This window comes from Perca flavescens, chromosome 11 (assembly GCF_004354835.1).
Source record: "Perca flavescens isolate YP-PL-M2 chromosome 11, PFLA_1.0, whole genome shotgun sequence".
Taxonomy (NCBI): Eukaryota; Metazoa; Chordata; class Actinopteri; order Perciformes; family Percidae; genus Perca; species Perca flavescens.
The window spans coordinates 18,798,404-18,820,686 of record NC_041341.1 but is presented as its reverse complement, the minus strand read 5'-3'; the positions used below and the strand labels follow the sequence as shown (position 1 = coordinate 18,820,686).

Below are 22,283 nucleotides of genomic sequence, written 5' to 3'. Positions count from 1 at the left end.
GCAATTTTCTCCCATGCAAATTCTCTCTCTTTTGCAGCAGCCACTTTTTAACGAAATACATGTTCAAACTCGCTGTATGTGCACATGAGTATTTCCGCTGACCAATTTGTTTGTGGTTGTTACCATGGTGAATCGTACTATCATGGCTCCATTCATGCTGCCTTTTTATAGTGGTGGTGCACGCGCTTAACTCTGAGTGAACCTACTCTGAATTGATTGAACCAACTCAAATCAGCTGTTCTGGAACCGAAAACTCAGTTTCCCATCTCAGGGTAAATCAACTAAGAGTTCAGGGTTAGACTCAGAGTTTGTTAAACCTCCTTCCTGAAACGGTCCCCGGGTGTGAGGAGCTGTTAGTGGAGGCTGGAGAGGGCAAGTAGGATTAGTACATTTCAAGTGTTTTGAGACTCAAATAAACAAGTGGAGATGGTGCTGGAATGTGACTGCAGCATGGGATTAGGGCGGCTTTACTTCCCCTTAATGACGTGTTGTGTTTTACATGTTATTGGCCTACATTGAGACAGAATCTCCATGTCTCATTTCATTTGAGATGAGGAGGAGATTGAGACGGCTTTAGTGGTCACTGTAGGAACAAGCCAGCAGGGGCTGACATCCTTTTACTTTGTTTACTATCTCCTCAATCTGCGAGGACAGAAATGCATTTGTCAACTTCTGCGAGTTGCTGTAAATCAACTGTATACAGTAGACAGTTTGAATAAATAGCTTTGCCGCAGAGGAAGTGTTTTATCATTTGATCGCATTTTCAACTCTGCTCCTATGCATCTGTCATCATAAAATTATTTAGTGTGATGGTGTGGGTGTAAATACAGTAAATCATGTGCGGGGCAGATCTGACAAGGGTTTTCGGAGTACAACAGTGAGGGTTTGGCTTTCCCATGCCGCGTCACAGAGAAAGACCTCCTTAATCACCAATCTGACCCCACATGATGGATACATCCTGTTGAGTCTAATTGTCATGAAATGTAAACTGAGCTGAGAGGTAGGTGATAACTGAGGCTCAAGTTACAGCCACTGTAAGTTTGACTCTAGTCACTGCAGAACATAACAACATGAGATGGCAGAGGACCTGTAAGAGAAGGAGCCCAGAGGAGGGGTGTGTGTGTGTGTGTGTGTGTGTGTGTGTGTGTGTGTGTGTGTGTGTGTGTATATATATATATATATATATATGTGTATATATATATATATATATATATATCAGGGGTGTCTGGGTGAAACTTCAGAGTCATTAACTATTAAGTGAACTGCTATTGCATTCCACAGCAGACAAAGCACAATTCTGGCTAAGCTGTGTGGGTTTTTTTGCTCATAAATAAGGCAGGCACCTCTGATTGTGGGGTAAATGTATAATTCATGCACTGCCCCTCCTGCTACTCCTCTTTTTCTTCTCACTTTCTGCCAAGCTATTCCTTTTAAGCTCTTTGTTGTCTGCACCCTCAACTGCATTTAAATTAATAATTAAAGTGATGCTCAAAGAATGTCTGTAACACCACCTGCTAGGTTACTCACCATCTCTGAGCCTAGTTTTGAGAAACAAAATAGAAAGTCTTGAACCGTATACGTTTCAGTTCACCCCAGCTAGTGCTGGAATACTACAGTGTTTTAGTTGGTTGTAAATATGAAGGAATTATGACACTGGAAACGTTCGCAGCATACGTACCTCTCAGGGCTGTAAAACACTTGGAGATTTGGAAAATGTGCCATTACTTGTGTAAAAGTCTGTTTCAATCTTGGTCTGAATTAATTGGCATAGTTATCATAACTGTATCTTGTATTATTTATAATTAAGAAATGTTGTCAGTTGGTTGCTGGTGCTGGCAGCCCTGTATCTTACTCCATTTTTAGCAGACACCGTCAAAACCACATTGACATTTTTTTCTTATATTTCTCGGGGGGCTGCAGGGACATCGCTAGCAGACAGCTTGTCCTTCCTCAGGCCAGCTAGGACAGAAGTGATAAACATATACAGGGATGATAGGCATCTACTGCACCTAATGCCAAATTTTCATATAGTTTGGACATCTGCACCTTTAGGGAGATGGAGGAGAGAGCTACCAATTTGCTCCACACACATATAGGCTGTATGTACCTCCAACACTTTAGCAGTGGGAGCAAATGAAGCGCAGGAGCACCAACATGCTGTAATTGTTCTCTAACTCTGAATACAGCACTGACACTGAGCCATGTGGGTTTCTTGTTAGTTTGCAGAGGCTTATGTAATTGCAGAATAGAAAATCCCACAGCAACCACTGCGGTATAATATTATCTGTGTCCCCTTTAAATTATCAGACCAAAACTGTGTATGAATATTTAGGATGCACACAGCTTTTTCTGTTAGTTTAAATTGCAAATGTAACATTTACATTGACTGGGAATAATTAAAACAGCTCTGATACAATTCCTGAATTAGATTGGGGCATTCAGATAAGCAATCTTCTGCTCATTGGAAAATCTCATTTCATATTTATCAGCACCCACGTGAGCTTGCTGTGTATAGAGTTACAGACTTGCATCTCAAGTCAGCAAGCTGTTAATCTTTTTGATCTACCTGATCCACCCCACTGTCTGCTCAACGCTCTCGTGCTGATTTACAGCAGCGCTGAAATTAAATACGCGATATCTCATGGACTTAAAAAACGATAAGGTTGCATAAGGTTGAGGAAATGGCGTGTCTAGACTTTCTAACAGCTCAGGACGGGGATATCTTCTTCCTGATTTAATCACCATATTTTTACAGTCCTTTGGAACTTAATGGCACGTCAGAGACGTATTGGAAAGCCTTGCCAGCGTATGAGTTTACACTTATTCAGATCACAGCTCCAGCGCTTGATGAAATATGTTCCAGTCTGTTTAACCTGTAATCATAGTCTCAGTGGGCATCATCTGAAAGGCAACTACACAGATTTTAGACACACTACTCCTTGTTTTGACCACAAAAATAGAGTTCAATTTTGAATGGAAATCAAGCTGACTTTGACTTCTAAAAGGCAGCTTTAAGAAGGGCTTGTGCCATGAATGGAAATGGGGGATAAAACAGGAAAATCACCAAGAATAATGGTCCTCATTGTTTCTTTGAAGAACAGAGGGTGACAAAAGGGAACAGTTACATGTCTAAGGTTTTACATTCATCTTAGTGTTTTCAGATTGTTTTCTAGATGTTCTAAATGCCCAACAAGTTGAAAATCTTTTCTTTTTTCTTCTTATTTTATGTTTAGTGGTGGTTTTCAAACAATGGAATGGTGCACCAGCACCAAAATGTGGAAAGTAATGGGGTTGAATGTACTGTATGGGCTTTGGTGTCAACTGAATATCTTTGGGTTATATGTGGTTGGTCAGATAAAGCAAGCAGATTTGAAATAGTACCAGCTCTGGGAAATTATAATGGTCATTTTTCAAATATTTTTGAATTTGTTATTGACGAAATTATGAATTAATTAGTTAGCTGTTAATTGCAGCCCTACTTTAAACCTTAGTTCGGTCACAAATGACTCCCTCCGTAGTTTCGAAGTTTCTGTCTCAGAGCGTCCAAACACTCAACAACACAGGTGTGGTCATTGACATGTTTTTTTCTGTTCTGTTTAATATACATAACTACAAAAGTGCAGTATAAAAAGTTTTTTATTTTTTTAATTTGTAACTGTTGCTTGCATCCCCCCTCAGCGCATCCCAACCCTTTGACCAAGTTTGTATTTTTCCAAGATTACATAAAATGGCAATCTCAAATTCAGGCTCCAAAATGTCTGTTTATTATCTGTGATGTGATTTTTGTACTTGTGCAGTTGTCTTTCAAAAGACACTAAGCATGTGTCAGTGACATCACCTGTATTGCAGGGTTGAGATTAGGCTTGGAAAACACACACACACACACACACACACACACACACACACACACACACACACACACACACACACACACACACACACACACACACACACACACACACACACACACACACACACACACACACACACACACACACACACACACACACACAAAATGATAACAGAAAAATGTTAGAGGCTACAGAAACAGTGTCCCATAACATTGCTGGCAAGTGAAAGTGCATTGGCCATGTTTGTGAAAGATATATCACATGATAATAAGCTCATTCTTTGTCTGTGCTGCAATGTGAGCCTGGTGTTCTCAAATTTATCTACTTTGGAGTGACCTTTGAAAAACATCCATTTTCTGAGCATGATCTCATTGGCTTAGTGCAGATGGAAGGCCAAAACAGAGAGAAAAGATGAGTTTTAAAATTGATCTGGATTAGAGCATACGTGGCTTGAGAGAATGAAAGGCAGATACAATCTGAGAAGAAACTGGGGAGGCCGAGGGGAGACGACAGCCAAGCAAGCCAGCGACTCGCTCCTGGATGGGTCGATAGAAGAGGGCTGAGAGCTGCTGGAATAATTGAGTCCGGTCATCGGGAGTGTAAAAAGCACCAGGACAGCAGAAAGTAGCCATAACTCAATGAAATTGGAGGTGAGATTTACAACGTTATGATCAACAACAGAGATTCCTCCATATGAGTCTCCCAGAGAAGCAGACAGCTGCTGCTTTGTCACAAGGCACCGCACAGGCACCTTGTAAATATCTGTTGGCACCACTCGAGCTTCACACTGACTGTCAGCGCTGGGATCGATACGTTTGGCTTGGATAACGGAGAGAAAACATATTGGGGTAGTCCATATTTTAGATGCAAGGAAAGCACAGGTACCCACATGTATAGGTGCATGGTTTTCCGTCTGCTAAATTTCATTTACAAAATAACAGGATGAGTCATAGCTGTCTCACTCATCTCCCTATGACTGCACAAATATGTTCTGGCAAAATGAGAAAATGTCATCTGCATCAGAATGAATTATTATCCATCTTTTATTTTGCATACACTGTGTATTGTTAAGCCCGGGGGAAATCTCGACTGGTAGCAGTTTATGCTTCATTAACGAAAACAAAACACTCGCGTGACATTTTATATACACTTTTTTCATAGTTTATGTTATTCCAGTCACTCACTTGGGGCAGTAAGGATTTTTATGATGGGTGGATATAACTATGCTCCAATGACGGAGAAAGGCAGTTTTATGCACACACAATCTCTCTCCCTTCCCTCACCTCCCCCATATTCCCCCTCTTCACTCCCTCTACCTCCCCTCTGCCTCGTCCCAACCCTGACAAAGTAAGGATGGGCTGTGGCATTGGCTGCCATTCAGCCTGACTCTCTCATCGGCCCCACATAATGCCTTTCAGGGTCCCCCAGAGTAACAACTGCTGCGTTTTATTACAGCGTGAAATGTGGAGTGAAAGAGCGCTATGGATGTTCCTACTTAACCATGCAGAATGTGTCACTATTGGAGAGGAAGATAAGAGGACAAAGGGGAAATCAGCTGCTCAAATGCTTTTGTTAAGACTAACAGCTCAAGTCCATAGAAACAACCCCATGCTCTTGTTTACATCTCAGAGTAAAACCATTTGTGTCTTTTTAGGTGAAATTTGTCCAGAAATATGTTAACATCACATTCGATGATTTCATGCATTCCTTACGCTATTCAAACAGATGGTAGTCGTGTTGCCAGCTGGAGAGATTTGCTTTAGGGAGACACAGACGTTGGCACCCAAACCCAGCAGATACACTATGTCCAGCTCAAATATGTTCTCTCCTCCAGCTCCATGGTGTGTTTTCCCAAATTAGATCTCAGAAGTCAAACACTAGTATAGCTATCGACAGTGCTAGATGTGCAGATGTTTGAGGGCTCCAAGCCTCTAAGCGACCCGCTAATACTAACTGTTAGACCACAGATATCTTCTGATGTGAGCCCATTAATAGAGTAGCATCAGTTTTATGTGCCATTCATACATACAGCAGGAAGTTTTAATTATGGTTTGGAAGTGATTTATAATTTCTGGTTTGTTGTAATTAGCAATTTAGTGGTATTGCTACACATTTTAAATTTTTTATTTCGACATATAAAAGCAGAACTAAATGTTTCAGGAGGATGAGGGTGTGTTTCTGCATGGGATTGGGGAAAGGTGGAGAAATTGCTCAAGAGTTTATAGAAAATCTGTTAAGGCACTCTCCCAAGCATGCTTTTGGCGGCATCGGTACTATGGTTTTAGATCGAGCACCAAGTTGTATAAATAGGAATCAGGCATTTGATTGATGAGAGTGCCTTTGTAATTATATACAGCCGTCCTATTTGCTTTGGCAAGATGTCTGTTGTCGGTCTTCTTCTTCCCTACTTAAATGTCAGGTTGTGGGTGTGGCTCGGGAGAAACGCTGACAGATTGTCAGTTTTCAGCACACCTGCAGGGAGCTCTCACTGCCTCGACACTAATGCTCATCTTTTTTTAAGAGTGCCGTTTACGATGTAGCCGCTCATTCAGCAATAAATAACTGTCCTGAAGGTAACATTTTTTATTGTAAATACAACTTCCTGTTAGAATCCAGCAGTTTTTGTTAGTTGGGAACTTTTGCTCTGAAGAGTAAAAAAAATAAAATTTAAAATAAAAATTTAAAACTGGGACTCTGAGGGTGAAACAGTACTAACCACACAGCCAGCATTCTGATCTGTGTTGCAATACCCTTGGTACGCAATGTTGTGTTAATTAATGCTGCTTGGCACGCAAGCCCGAGCATCTCGAGGTAACGATGATTCTATTTTCATTTATATAGTTGTGATTGTGGTGAACCAGAAAAAGATTCATCCTCATGAAAAGCCAATGGAATGCATTCAGTCCGTGCACACAAGATCTTTCAATGAGTAAAATGAGCTTGATCCCCTGGCTTATGTGCGTATGTTCAGTGATTTGTAGAAGGGATTTGGGGGCTTTAACATGTGCGTCTACTGGCAGAATGTCCTTTATACACTGGTGCAGCACACAGTTATTGCCTCAACACCTCATTGTTCCTGCCCAGTGCTTGTGCGAGTCTGGGATGCTGAGGTTGCGCCTTCTGCCCGTCTTCGCCGCAGGCTCTACTCTCAGAGGACACAATTGAGAACAGATTTAATGATATAAAGTCACCATATTATTAATAGCAGAAACTGCATAGACACTGTGGCTGATGAGGCACTTGGACAGCACAATTGAGCTCATATGTCATCTGAAGTCTCTGAGGTGTTGCAGTGGTTTCACCTGACCAGCTCTGTAGAAACCACATTAGTTTCTGTTGGAGCTCTCGGCTGTCATAACTACGTGGTTCCCCTCCGAGGTGTCCGATAATCCCTCTGGTGCTTTATATTTTATATCATCACGAGACGGATGTCTATATTGCTATGAAGTAATTAAGAAAATAGCTTCCCTTCCAGCCTCCTCCACCCTCTGGAGCCAGCTGCTAAACACTCAACATACTGTCCACACAGGGCTCCTTGGTTGCCCGAGACGAGGCTGGGCAAAGTCGAGAGTCAAAGCTGGGTGTAATTGACTGCTGGCAGACGTGCGCATGGTCTGTGATTGCAGCATTTTCCTCCAGAAGCAAGGTTTATGTTTCATCATGCGCTCGTCCACCGCACTCTATAAAAAACAAATAAACTTTTCACTGGCAATGGCATAATAATGACTGAGTTGGCTAATGAGCGAATTAAAGAGTCGTAAATACAACTCTGCCCCCTGACTGAGATGTGAAATTTCTTATATCGACTTAAAATACACTCTCTACAATGCATGCCCTCATTTAACTACACGTCAGTACTCTACCTTGCATAACATTACATATTATTCTGATTATCTTTTTCTTTTCAGGAGATTGAGCCAAAAGTGGACCTCCGCTGATGGCAGTTATCCATATCTACTTTATCATTATCACCCTCCCCCACTGATCAACAAACTGTCCCAAATGAAGAATTTAGGCAAATATGTTGAAAATGTACGGGTGTGCCTTGTCTTAGTACTGTAACTGGTGCAGGAGTCTAAATTAAATGGAGTTGAATGAGTGACTTTGGCAGGTTTCTGGTTGGTGTGGTTTGGGCTGCTCCCAGTGCAGCATAAAAGCAGCCTGGCAGTGGTTTGACTGTTTGACTGAGCCTGCTCTTCTCTTTCACACCAGCTCTCTGTGGCCAGCAACGGGAGCATATAAAACCCTCGCTTCTCTCAGTCCCATCTAAACATATTCCCTTTCCTGCGGCAGCATCTGCCTGATTCTATTGGACATGCATGGATTTTTGTGTTAAATTGAATTCGCTTTTATTGAATCTGATCCATCCAGGGCGAGCTGTAGTATTTAAAGTAAGAGGAGTATGACTAGATTGGTAAACTTTAGACATTTTATCATCCCATTATGTTTGACTTCTTGAGCTGCACTCATGCTGAGGGTTTTCTTTTATCCCATGCCTATGCCAAATATTCAGTAAATTTGTTCCACGTGTTAAAAAAGGGAATCCCAAGTACATTAACCCAAGTGTATCATTTATTAAGTGCTTTCTGTTCAGCGTGGTAAGTTTGTGAGTGAGTTTGTTGCTGGTGCCAGAGTGTATCAGGCCCAAACATGAGCAGGAGAAGTGGTTGGATAAGAATGAGGCGTAGACTGCACACAAAGCACACCAAAACCAAGCATCCGTAGATTTCTAGACACAGCAAGGGTGTGTCTGTTTACTTGGACAACCCCTTTGCCCCATGTCTACTTTTGTAGAAGATTGTTAATGTATTTTGAAGGTATGCCATGCATCTATAACAAAAAGAGGCGTGACTGGTGACAGGTTGTTGCAGGGGAAGTGGCTGAGCGAGGTGCCCGTCAGGCAGCCAGTGCTTGAGCACCAGAAAGCAACATCTCCGCAGCATTGGCTCTTTGATGTGGCTGGCTCTTTGAAGAACTGACACCCTTCTCTCCTTTTCACAGTGCCTGGAGCCTTGCAAGGAATCCTGGGACCTGAAGGAAAACCAGTGCCAGGATTTATGCGAGGTATGTCACTACTACAAATACCGTGGTTGCCTCAGGCTCAAGTGCTAGAGATTTTCATACTTAGTCGGAAAATTCAATAAGAGGAAAGTTTGAGAGTAGTGTGAAGTAACTCTGTCTGTGAGGCTGAATCAAAGCTGTTTAAATGTACCCACCGCTCCGGTGAGTCAGAAGCTGAAATGTAAACAGGACAATCCCTGTTAGCTCACAGAGCTGCCTGTTTGCAGGCAGGCAGGTTGGTCTTAAAAAGTAATCTAACATTTATTTTCCCTCTCTTCCATCTCATTCTCCCCCTACTCCTTAGCCCCTCTTTCCCAAGAAACACTACGAGTGTCTTACGAGCTGTGAGTTCCTAAAGTCAGTAGAGGGAGTGAAGCAAGGCGACTGTCCTGCACCAGAGAAGGCCAGTGGCTTTGCAGCAGCCTGCGTGGAGAGCTGTGAGGAGGATGGAGAGTGTTCAGCCGTGAAAAAGTGCTGCTCCAACGGCTGTGGCCACACCTGCCAGCTGCCTAAGAACCTCTACAAAGGTATACTAAAGGTTAAACCTGCATCACATTTACAATGATTTTGACACAACAAATTGATCTTTAAAGTTATAGTCCTTAAGATTTCAGTTCTGGGCTAAAATCGATTTCCTTATTATAATAATAAAAATGTATCCAATGACAATTTGAAAACAATGTGACAATGAGAAAGGGGTTGCGCGTAGTAATACACCTACAGATAATCATCACTTGAATCCCCTCGGCTTTACAGAGCTTTATAGGGAGTTTCCGCTCTCTGTTTAGGTGTCCGGCCCGCAACCTTAACATTTGGTTCATTCACACCACTCTCATGGCTGCAGCAGGCAGCTGTTGTCAGCAAAAAAACGCAAAAAATCCACTGTTCGTTACCTGCTCAGCAGACAGACACAGTTGAATAATGGTTCCTTTAGCAGCTAAAAAGACATTGAACAATGGACTTGCATTCATCAGGTGGCCAAAAACACGACTGCAAATGAATAATTATGTTGCACTGTAACTGTTTAAATAAGCAACTGTTTGCTAACAAGTTTGGCATATTACCTTAAAAGCTGATGATATGTCAATGTTGTGTTCACAACTTGTCTCTGCTGCCCCAAAGTGGCCAAGAAATCAGCTATTGCAGGTTTACATGAAAATGCAATGTGATTATTATCATGCAAAACACATATTAGAAACAAACCTAATTTATTAAATACAGGAAGAAGGGAGTTCGACAGCAAGCTAGGTTGACAAACTAGAATGTGCAAGTGTCTAAATGTTAGACCGAGTGCACTGATAAAGTTGTTTAATTGTCTGTGCACTCAGCAACCCATCAGTTCATTTAATCATTGCTCATTACTGTTTTCCAGAGGGACCAGATTAACACGGTCCATCAGCTGAATCATGGATACTCCCTCCCTCTCTATTTATCCTACTCAATAAATGACGTTTCATATCTGGTAATGGTCCAATGCAAACATCATGTTTTTAATGGGATTAACTGTTGCAGTTTGTACTGTTTTCATAAACAGTGTTGGGCCAGTTAATGCCTCTCTGTCAAACATTAGTTTTAAATCTCAATGACGCAAATTGCAGATTATCTTGAACAGTTTTTGACAACTTGCTAGGAATCATAAATCTTTATTTCATCTCTTTGTATTGCACTTCACCCACACATCCCTCATGCTGTTCCTGCTGTAAATTAGAATATATCTTAAGCCTTGAATTTGCTGGATAAGCTTGAGGGTTTCACAGACACAGATGTACCCAGGAATCTTTGCTCCAGTAAAACAGTTTAATAGCGCTGCCCAAGGCGGCCTGATGTTCTGAGGGTGCTGAGTTGTTATGTTAGAGAACCAGGAGCCTCTGAACTACATTATATACACTATCAGCGCACAATTGCTGGCAGCCTGAGGCCATAACAAAGTTGAGGAGATGTTGAAGTGAAAGCAGTGGAAGATGAGTCTAAATCAAGCTTTGAACCGCAGCGGTGATCGACTGTGTATGCTTTAAATCACACTGCAGCTAGTGTAAGCATGTTTTACTGTTTGTAGCTGATAGAGGCAAGAACATGTGATTTTGAGCCTTTGCACACAGAAGAGCATGCTAGTATTTATGTTTGATTTGGAAAGAATCCTGAGGGACTTCACAGTGGATGTTGTGCTCAAAAGGTGAACAGCACGTTAATCTTGGAAAGATGAAAGCAGGCGTAACCTTGAAAATACAGTGACCCAGTCAATGAAAACCATTCACCACACTGTGAGACCTTCAAATCAAGCAGCCTACACGCTGATTTTCAGTCCAAACACTGAGCTCACGACGGGCCGCCGTCAGCACTGCATTTACATTGAATTACACTGAGCGTTTTAGTGAAAGTCTGGATGGAATTCCTGTCCTGGTCCTCCTCAGTGTTAAAGGTCTAATTAGGTGCTCATGGTTTGAAGAGCGTAATTGTTTCTATGTGTGCACAAGTGTGTGTGTAGTCTTTGCCATGATGAGCCATGATGCTGGAAGCCATTAGCAAACACAAGCGGGAAGAAATGGAGCGTTTCCCCCACTGAGATCACTCTCAGATGTGTGTGTGTGTGTGTGTGTGTGTGTGTGTGTGTGTGTGTGTGTGTGTGTGTGTGTGTGTGTGTGTGTGTGTGTGTGTGTTCAGGTTAGGGTCCCCAGCCCATGTGTATGTCCCTGATAAAGAAAAACTTCAGTGTTCAGGACTGGACCCCCACTGTGCTTTTGATGAGTAATAAAGCTTATTTTATTTTTTTTTTTACATCATTAGAGCCCGATGCTGTTAGACATCATCCACTGCTCTGAAATGTCGTATCGAAGATGTATTCGCGGGGAGTGCCTCTGATAAAATATGCAGTGTGCGTATGGAAATAGGTGGTTTATTAGGCTCCTCTATTTCTTTTGTTTTCATATATTTCTCTCTAGGTCTCTCATTTTCTCTGTTACTCAGAAGAAATAGCACCACATGTGATGCTACCATATTTGTCTGTATTCTGAATAAAAGCAGTGCACAATTCCACAATATACTGTGAGAGAAACTGGCAAAGGAGCTGAAGGTGTGATTAAAATAAAAAAAACAAGTGAAAAATGTAGATGCCGGAATGAAATTGAAGATAAATGATGGAGTTATCACCACATTGTCACAACAAGCCAGTCAGTTAATCAGTCCATTAGCCATATTCAGTTTACGGTATGTCCTTGTGCTACAAGCAGTATTTGTAGTGTTTTCCTCAACCCCTGTAATTACAGCAATCATTATGACAGTATGTGCGTGAGTATTGAGAATTATATTCCTGGAGTGTAATTGTTGGCATGATTAAGACATGAACGGATGCTGTACTCTTGCTTCAGCAGCAGTTACATCACGGTTTGGAGGAAGCGTGCAGCCATTGAAAAATGAACGCTGTATGATTCTTGGACCAAACCTGACCCAAAAGTTATCTTTGGAAAGAGCTAGCTGAGAGAAAGTGTATTTGTTGCCCTCCCACATATTGCGGAAGAGAGAGGTTGTGTGTTTGTATGTGTGTGTTTGTGTGTGTGTTGCAGTAGTACTTGTTGGACTTTGTGGGAAGATGAGCTAAGACAGAGGGAGAAGAGGAATGCTGTGGTGTTCAGTATTGCACAGGAAATGTGACATGTTTGTTTGCGCACACACACACAGACACACACACACACACACACACACACACACACACACACACACACACACACACACACACACACACACACACACACACACACACACACACACACACTGGACTGTGGAGCTGTGAAACCACAGCACAATGACCCCCAGCTGTTAGTGTGCAGAAAGCTCAAAACAAAGTACTGACTCCATATGCATGTGGCCCTCCTCCATCTTCCAGGATTTTATATGCACCAATCAATCACTTTACATGCCCTGTATGAAGACTGAATAGAGATATAAGTAGATCAAGTGCTCTGCATACAAAACACAGTCTTGATTATGTTGTTTACCGACACGCTGCGCAGTAGCCTTGAGCGTGTGTTGATGCTGTTTATAACTGCCGAGCAGGGGTGGGCCGCTCAGCAGCAACAGAGGTCCAACATAATGGTCTGAAGTGCTAGGTGATTTATTAAGAACTGTGAGATGTATTCAGCCTTCTCCTGTACTTTCAAACTTGCTTTTCCAATCTCCATCTCATTATCACTGTGCCCAACGCTCAATCAACAACTCACTACGTCTCCAGTGCAATAAATTTACTTGAGAGAGTCTGACTTGGCTGAGCACTTGGCCCAGTCCCGCACTTAATAAAGCTCTAATTTATTGCACATGGCCACATCGACTTCTTCTGAAAGGCTGAATGTGAAGTGCAATGATGCAAAAAACTTTACATGCATGTGTGTATGTTTTCACTGTGGTATCTCATGTCCGCAAGAGATGGAGACCTTACGCGCACCATCTCCCATACCTAGATGCAAACTATGTGTGTCATTACTAAGAAGCGCAGCTACTAAAACACATCACTCTGGCCAGGAAATATCACAATCTGTCACAGTAGAAAGATGATGCTGTTGACCCGCAGCATGTATTAAATCTATTGCGGTGAGGTCATGTCTCATTTTCAAATCTGTATCTGTCCAACTCTGATGGTGTCATTTATCTTTCCACCCAAGATTGGAAAACTACAATTTAATGTTGAAGTTCACCTACAATGTTCCACACAGTGGTGATATTAACTCCTGTCACGGTATCGTCTATCTTGCTTGTACTTTTAGGAGTCCCTCTGAAGCCAAGGAAAGAGCTGGTGTTTTTGGAGCAGCCGTCGGGTCAGCTGGAGATCCGCTGGTCCTCCAAGTTCAACATTTCTGTGGAGCCTGTCCTTTATGTGGTGCAGCGCCGCTGGAATTATGGCATCCACCCCAGCGAAGACGATGCCACTGAGTGGCAGACTGTGGCACAGGTAGGAATGCACCAAACGTATAATAATACTGAAGCATGTCAGTAAGATGAAAAGTGTTTCTCTTTTAGATCCCCTCAAATGATGTCATGTGAGTGATTCCTTTGATCAGACATTTGGGATTTGTATCACTGAGAAATGTCAGCTTTATATGTCCCAGCTTGCCACATGCTACAGCTGTGAAAGTGCTGCAGTGCGCTGACAGACTGTTGCACACGGTTGCACATTCCTCACAGTCACAGTGTCTTTGAAAGTTTGGCAAAGAGAAACACACAGATGACTGATGTAGCAGCAAACTCACATGAGGCTGTGACCCTGCGTGAACCCTGACCCCTGTGGTTTTCTCTCCCCCCATCTGTCCCTTAGACTGCAGAGGAGCGCGTCCAACTGGCTGACATCAGAGCCAGCAGATGGTACCAGTTCAGAGTTGCTGCAGTCAATGTCCATGGGACCCGCGGCTTCACTGCACCCAGCAAACACTTCCGCTCCTCCAGAGGTCTGTGTGTGTATGTACATATGCACGTGTGTGTGGCCTTAGGTTCCTGTTTGACACCCACTGCCCTCCATTTGTTATGGTTAAGACCTTAGAACAGGTGGAGCATTTGGGAAAGAGTTGCAAAGCCTGATTTGACTTTTTATCTGACCTTACAAACCAAGTGTATGTGGTGAAGCTTTCTTCATCACTGACTCAAAGAAAGGGTGTATTTTGTTTGGTGTTTAAAAAAAAAAATCTTTTTTTAGTCACCCACACTTTGGTTTTTAGTCACCCACACTGCACCGGTATTTTTAGTGAGAACTGAAGTGCTAAGCTGGTCAACCGCATGGCTCCATACACCAGCAGAAAACGGATTATGACTGAAATATGATTGGTAAAGCCAAACATACATTTATTACTATTTACTGATGGCATTCACACTGCTTCAATGCGTTAATTTAAAACTGTATTCAGGGCTTAAACCTTTGAATTCTTTTCTTTACCCTGTTAACCTGAATTGTAAATAAGTGCTTCCCCTCCACAGCTTCCACACATTTACCCATTGAGCTAAGTGGAAAGGGTAATTCATGCCGATGCCATTTAAAATGCGAGTAATGAGAAGGGACTGGGTGTGCAGAATGTTTTTTTTCTGTGTTGCAACCAGATCTTCGTTTATGTCTTCAAAGGAGGGGTTCCCCCCTCTTTACAGTCATATACAATGTAATATGTCTGAATTAGTCAGGATATTGCAGGTTTCAAATGAATGCAAGTGTTGTCTTGCCTCCAGAGGGAGTGACGTAACCTAGACGCGCTTCAGATCTTTGCCACAGATTAGTGAACAAGGTCTGATGGCATTCTGTGTTGCTGCTCTGCTCCTGTACCCTGCACTTTTAGTGTTGAATGACACTAAATCACAGTGTTGGGCTGCAGATGGGATTTGTTAAAGCAACGGCCAATTGTTGTGTGGTTCCCAGGGATTGCAGATTTGTGAATATAATGTGTCGAGATTGAATCTGATCCAGATCAGATACAGTATTTGTTTGACATGTAGAGGCAGAGACATATGCCCGCCAGTTCAGCCTTATGCAGCCCGGTCTGTAAATGTATATCATGTAAAATAGTGTCTGCATTGTGTGGATCACTTACATTTTTTCATCTATGTAACGCACAGTGCACATCAACATACTTTACCAAGCTTGTGTTATTTATTCTTTAAAATATATAAAGTTGTTTATCAGTGGGACACTGGCAGACATCCTAATTACTTCCATGTTCTGCCAAATACTGAAAACTTGTGCCAAATACAAAAAGTATTAGTGGGTTTGGTGGCGTGTATTTGCGTGTTGACCTGCCCTGTCAATCCCTCGTCATACATTTACTCCCCAGAGCGTTTTGGATGGCTGTCAGACAGAGCCAGGCACCAGGTGGGAAAAGGATTCTGCTGCAGGGATGGAAACCAATCTCCAATCAGGCCAATCAGTGCCAGAACATTGATAGATTGATGGGAGCTGTCATGGATTTGATGAGCTCCTGGCCATTCTGTCATGCCATTGTTATTTATATAGTACGGCCATATCATCTGATTGCAATTTTGCACTACCATACTTTGTTAGGGCAATTTGTAAGAACTGACTGCTTATTTATCTTGCACAGCCAACATCAGCTGGTATGGAGAACCGATGTGTCCAATTGTGTTGTTGGACTGGATTAAATGTGTTTCAGGTGGGAGAGGGCAGTAGAAGAGGAGAGCCAACAGGGCTGTGGCATGAATCATTTTCTCATTACGGGGGTTATTCCCTCTGGTTTGCCGTCTGGCATGTGGCCCTGCCCCTCCTCATGCACCAGGCTGCCATCAGATGGGTCACAGCTCATACGGATGGGTTCAGAACCAGCTTTACTCCACACACACACAAACACACATTACTTAGAGTACAGGAATGTCGAGTGTGGAGCCAAAGTGAGCAGCATGTGTTTGTTAACCCCTGACCTGTGCTCTCGGTCCTGCCGAACGCCATCATAGACGTGACATGACACCTGTCATAACATCTCATGGCAGATTGTCAGTGGAGGACTAATTACTTTACACATGTGTCATACTGGTCCCCCTCCTTAACTGCAATGCTAACCCGCAAGTGGTGAAAGGTGTCTTGGCCTGTAATGCATTCGACCTGAAATTATACTTGCAAGAAAACTGCCTTGGCTCAAGATTTGTCACATACAAGACCTATAGGCCGTCTTTGTCTTCCGCTCTAAATGCCTACAGATGTACTGAAATCTGTTACAGCTGAGCTGACTGTGTTGTGTCTTGTTGTTACTATGTCTTCAGATCCGTCCGCCCCTCCCAGCCCAACCAGTTTGCATGTCAGCAACGTGACGCTGGGTGACGAAGGCCTGGTGACAGCCCGTCTCAACTGGACCCTGCCAGAGGAGCCTGATATCCCCATACATCACTACAAAGTGTTCTGGAGCTGGACTGTGCCTACCAAGTCGATGGTGCCATCCAAGAAGAAAAGGAGAAAGACCACCAACGGGGTAATCTTCTCACCCTGTCTCAGTGATGTGTTCTTTCTCTTTCTCTCCCTTTTCCTCTCTCTAAGACGCCAGGCTCTTGTCCAGGATTATCTCAGCATCTTCTCTTCTCTGGCCTTCACACATCACTGTTAATATTATCCATGTAGGCCTGCAATGGAAGAAAGGATAAACATGGAATGGGACTTGTATATACTTGCAAGGCACTCAATCAATCACACACAGATTGATACAATGTGGTCTTCATTGTTTTAATTCCTTATATACTGACGAAAGAACCCTTAAACGCGCTGTTAAGCTTTAAAGAAAACACATTAAGAGTGATAAATAGCCTTATTTATAGTTATAAATCATGATTTCAAGAGCTGTGTTTCTTAAATATCTCAATTTGTATTGTTTTTTGCAGTTTGTATTTTGGAGCTTTCATTTTCTCCTACTCGGTTTTTGTATGTGCAATTCAAGCAGCTGTTTCTGAAGTGGTTACATGGGTTTTTATTTGTCCTATTTTTCAAGCAGTTTCAAAGTCAAGTGGTTATATAACTATACTTACAATTCCTCTCCTATTATTATCTTCACCATTCATGCCTACAGTATATTTAAACTAAGGGGAGACTCAGTAAAACAGAACAGCTAAAAACATTTAAGAAACATTTTCTAATTCAATTCAATTCAATTCAATTGTATTTATAGTATCAAATCATAAAAGGAGTTATCTCAAGACACTTTACAGATAGAGTAGGTCTAGACCACACTCTATAATATACAAAGACCTAACAATTCCAGTAATTCTCTAATAATGACATAAATATCTATTTTAAAGGAAAATACAATTGATTCCAGCTGTTAATTCCTTGGAATAGTTTAGTTTTCATACTGGAACATTCTCAACTATTTGGTCCAGCCAGAACAAAGAGTTTTCATGGGCCGTTGTCTGGGATGTCACATCATAGACTAAGCCCCACTTGCGATCACAAAGAATAGGTTAATACAATTTGGATATAAAAGCTTTAACAAACGTTTCAAAAGTTAGAGTTACTGGCTATGACAACTCAGAAAGCCATAGAATAATATTTTGATAGTATTGAAAATTTGTTTTGTTTTTGGCTTCTACATAGAAGTGTGTATGCAAGCATTGATTAGACTGTCACAGATTGAAGCAACAGGTCCATAAGCATATAAATGAACCTTATAGATAAATCATTGACTGTCCTCATAAATAACATACTCTCTGCGCATATCTAAATATATTTGGTATTCAAACGTTTTATGAGCCATTTACACAATACATCCAGCAATATGTGACCTGATGGCACATACCTGTGGCTCAGTATCTGTGAAGAGCATTTCATTACTTGGGCAGATAGACAGATTGTATAGTTTACACACACACACACACACACACACACACACACCTCCATAGAGTCTTCTCCTGAATTAGTGTATGAAATGCATAGCAGATGTGGCACAGAGGAGATAAAGGTGGGAGACACCAGACACCCATGACACATGTACTACTGGTTTCCACTTTGGCACCTCAGGGCTTTGAAAGCAGCCTGCTGGTAGAGGAATGTCAAAACACGCACAGTCAATAACAAGAATTCATCAAGCTCACGCTGATGGTGGAATGCTGCAAGTCAAACACAGTGAGGAAGCCCTGGGAGGCTCTGATAATATGGCTCCATCACAAGGCCCTGAAGGCTATCTCCTTGCCACGATACCTTTCCCAGCTCCACATGTGTTCTTAATAAGCAGGGCTTTCCCACAAGCCAGTGTCGGCCCAGGCTGAGCTGAGCTGGAACTATGACTGAGACAATGACAGGGCTTTGAAAGAAGCCTCAAGTGACACTGTGGTAACATACAAAATCCAACATGCAAGTGTTTTCTGTTGTTGCAGGCTCAGAGCTGGGTGGATCTGGAGGGACTGCTACAAAACAGCAGTTACACTGTGGAGCTGCAGGCCGTCACATACTGGGGACAGGTGCGCCTGAAGAGCTCCAAGGCTTCTCTCCACTTCAGCACCACCCAAAATAATGAGTCAGGTAAACATTGGTGCTAACTTTCTGTCGGTCATTCTGCTGTCGGACTTGTTATGTGTTTTAGTCACTAGGCATGGCAGTGTCAGTTGGTCAGTCCACCACTTTGGTCAAGACTGAAATATCTCAACAACTATTGTATTGATTGCAATGTGATTTTGTGTAAACATTCACGGTCCCCAGAACATGAATCCTAGTGACTTTTTCTCTAGCGCCACTCTGAGGTTGACATATGTGGCTTTTGAGGGACATTTTAATGGACAGCTACTGGATGGATTGTCGTAATAGATAGAAATGTAGTTCAGACATTTTGGGTAATCACTGGTTTTTCAACCTTGCACCATCATCAGGTCGAAATTTTACTTTGTCCACTTTATGACCAAATCACTGCCAAACTAATGACATTCCCATCATCCTCAGCTGTATTTTGTGTTTAGTGCTTATTTGAAAACGCTAACACGCTAAACTAAGATGGTGAACGTGGCATGGCTGTAGACTTTTAGTCTTGTTTTACTATATATTTGCAATTTAGTGAATACTTTTAGCCAAAGCACCTTAGTTTTGGTTAACAGTCCACTGCAACCAAATCATTGGTACTGTAGGTGCAATTACGAGTCACATGCTGAGTCATGCACTTCCTGAAATAAAAAAATAAAAAGAAGGAAAAAAATCTGGATGGAGCTGCAGTTTTGTGATTGCAGATACATATGGGGTTGGCTGAACAATCAGAATCCAATTTTCTTTGTTTGTTTGTTTGTTTTCTTTGAGAATTGAATTTTCCTAAATTACTGAGAGTCTTCAGGCAAACCATCAGCATGAGAATGGCAAAAAGCAGCAATGGCCAAGGTGCGCTGACAGCACATCTGGAATTGAACCCCTAATCTTGGCTGTTTTACGCAGTACTGTGCGTACCCATCAAGTCACACCACATTTATGCATAAAGAACATGTTGTAACTGCTGTGTTTCTGTTACCATGCTGGAGAGTTTGCCACAAGACAGTCACTGTCTTAGCTACAGCAGCAAACATTTCTCCTTTCTCTTCCCAGTAAAATCAGTGCTCAAGTCAAAGAAGGAGGAGATATCCCCTCTTGGTTCGACCTTGGCCAAACGCCCCTCTGGCCCTCTGGAGGTAGGCACGCCCTTCTTCCAGGATGGCCAGCTGCAGGTCCGTGTCTACTGGAAGAACCGGGGAGGTATGCACTCTACTGTATTGATTTACAGCTTTGTTAGAATCTAATTTCCACCCCATTATGCACATCAATCACTATGACTCATGTACACCATAATAAAGTGTTATGACTGATCCTCAGTTACACAAGCAAAGGAAGATTCCTTTTTATAAATGTGGCATCAGATGGTGTAAATGAAATAAATGAAACAATGTGTCATTGTGAGAGCTGAGTAATGTAAGCGCTGGGCAAATTTGTGTAAACCTGCACATAGAGCAGAGCCACCGTTCAGTAAAGAACAATAAACACTCAGAGCCGGAGGCGTGCGATGGGATTTATTGACAGCTGTATTTAATAGATCCTCGCCCTCGCATTAGTGTTGAAGCGGTCCATTTTGTTTTACAAGACCTGATGTCATGGGGAACAGAAACGGTTGTGGGCTGTGGCACAGCAAGGGGTTAAAGCCTATAGGAATGCCTGTCCCAGCGGCGTCCATTCCCCAAACCTTCTGTTAATACCAGAGTGGAAATATGGAAACCTTGAAAGCCATGCTCTCAGGGTAACCTGTCAAGTCCCATTCACTGGTCTATGTTATGTTACTAATATATGTCATCATCTAAGCCAAACTCCACATCTTAGAGTCAAGAATGCAAGCCCTGGCTAAAGGAGAGGCCTGGTGAGACACCAACTGCTGAATCAGAGTGAGAGAGAGAGAGAGAGAAGGGGAAGAGAGAGTTGGCCCAGAGCTGTTAGTGAGGTTGGCCTGGACTCAGAGAGCTGAGTGATGCTGACGGGGATCAAGCGTGGCTTGGGAATCACAGTGTTGCAGTGCAGAGTTAATCCTGGTCCAGCTTCTTTTTCTGTCTCGTTTGCAGTGCTGGTCTGCAGTGTGTGTGTGTGTGTGTGTGTGTGTGTGTGTGTGTGTGTGTGTGTGTGTGTGTGTGTGTGTGTGTGTGTGTGTGTGTGTGTGCGTGCCACTGCCACTCATTAGTCTGAGGGATGACCCTTGCTTTGACTCTGACAACCTGGGTTCCACTACTGTAAACATACAGACGTACAGATGGTCTGGAGAGTTGTAGTCTCTGGACATCTGGTTTGTGTGACAGGGAGAAGGGACAGGTTAACTGAACCGTGATTAAACTCTCACTCATTGTCTCTGTGATCCAGAGCAGCTTCTGGGTTTTTTCCAGCAGACAAAAAAGAGTCTTACTGTACACCAGTTTAGATAATATATCGCTGTCTGCCCAACACCCAGACAATAGACAGCAGTCCGGCGGTGGCGGCACTTCTGAGGCTCGCTTCCAGCCAGGATTTATCCAACACTGCTGAGGTTCTGTTCTCTACCTGATTTACATGTCCCATTTCTTGTTTTACATACCACTTCCCCTCTCTGTCAGTCCCAACTAAGCATATCTTGTTTATTTTTCCCCGGTTCCCTGTAATTCCTCTTTTCTGCTTCCAAAGAGCTCAGGGGCTCCAAGTGCCAGATCTGTGTGTAAGCCTTCAAAGGACCCCTTTTATCTCCCCACCACAACCCAGGCCCCCGCCAAAGGGCGAATATAGCATAACTCAATTATTAATCGGAGAAGTATTTCACATATGCAAGCGACACAGTTGAATGAATAATAAATCTAGCAACATAAGATGAGGGTGATGGGCAGATAAACGCCACTGATGAGCTCAGGAGGAGCTACTGTACAGTAATGAAGGCTGCTACTCCACTGATGAGAATGCAAATCTCTAAAGTTGAAGTAGAAAAGTTTGGCTTTGGAATTGAGCCTTCAGCGAACAAAAGGAAAGGTTTAGGAAACCGGAAAATGAAGTTAATAAACTAATGCAAGGATAAAGAAGAAAGTGCTTTCATGTTTCTTTTTTTCAGAGACATTAGTTATCAGGATCATCAATTATGGATCTAGTGATATCAGATCTCAGATAGGGACTGTTGTAATTTGCGAGATACCCATCAGTTAATCACTTCAGCCAGTCGGATTGTCTTTTGATATCCAATTCATGTTCAGTGGGTGCAGTGGTGTTACATAACTAAGTACATTTACTCAAGTACTGTACAAAGGTGCAATTTAAGATATCCAAGGCTACTTCATACTTAGAGGGGCAGAAGTGTTATGCTTTTTACTCGACTACATTTATTTGACCGGTATATATTCATTTGATGCCTTTGTCCAAAGCAAGTTTTATGCACATAATGTACGTTAAGAGCAGTTTGGACT

At 42.4% G+C, this 22,283-nt stretch overlaps 1 protein-coding gene across 1 annotated transcript in view; it reads left to right on the top strand.

Moving 5' to 3' along the window:
- anos1 (anosmin 1) overlaps window positions 1–22,283 on the top strand; it is a 39,690-nt gene that overhangs the window by 12,167 nt on the left and 5,240 nt on the right. The window contains exons 3-9 of the mRNA XM_028591595.1: window positions 8,853–8,915; window positions 9,217–9,439; window positions 13,667–13,851; window positions 14,215–14,344; window positions 16,650–16,855; window positions 18,747–18,891; window positions 19,933–20,079. Of these exons, the coding sequence (XP_028447396.1) occupies window positions 8,853–8,915; window positions 9,217–9,439; window positions 13,667–13,851; window positions 14,215–14,344; window positions 16,650–16,855; window positions 18,747–18,891; window positions 19,933–20,079 (1,099 nt within the window). The remainder of the gene's footprint in view (window positions 1–8,852; window positions 8,916–9,216; window positions 9,440–13,666; window positions 13,852–14,214; window positions 14,345–16,649; window positions 16,856–18,746; window positions 18,892–19,932; window positions 20,080–22,283) is intronic.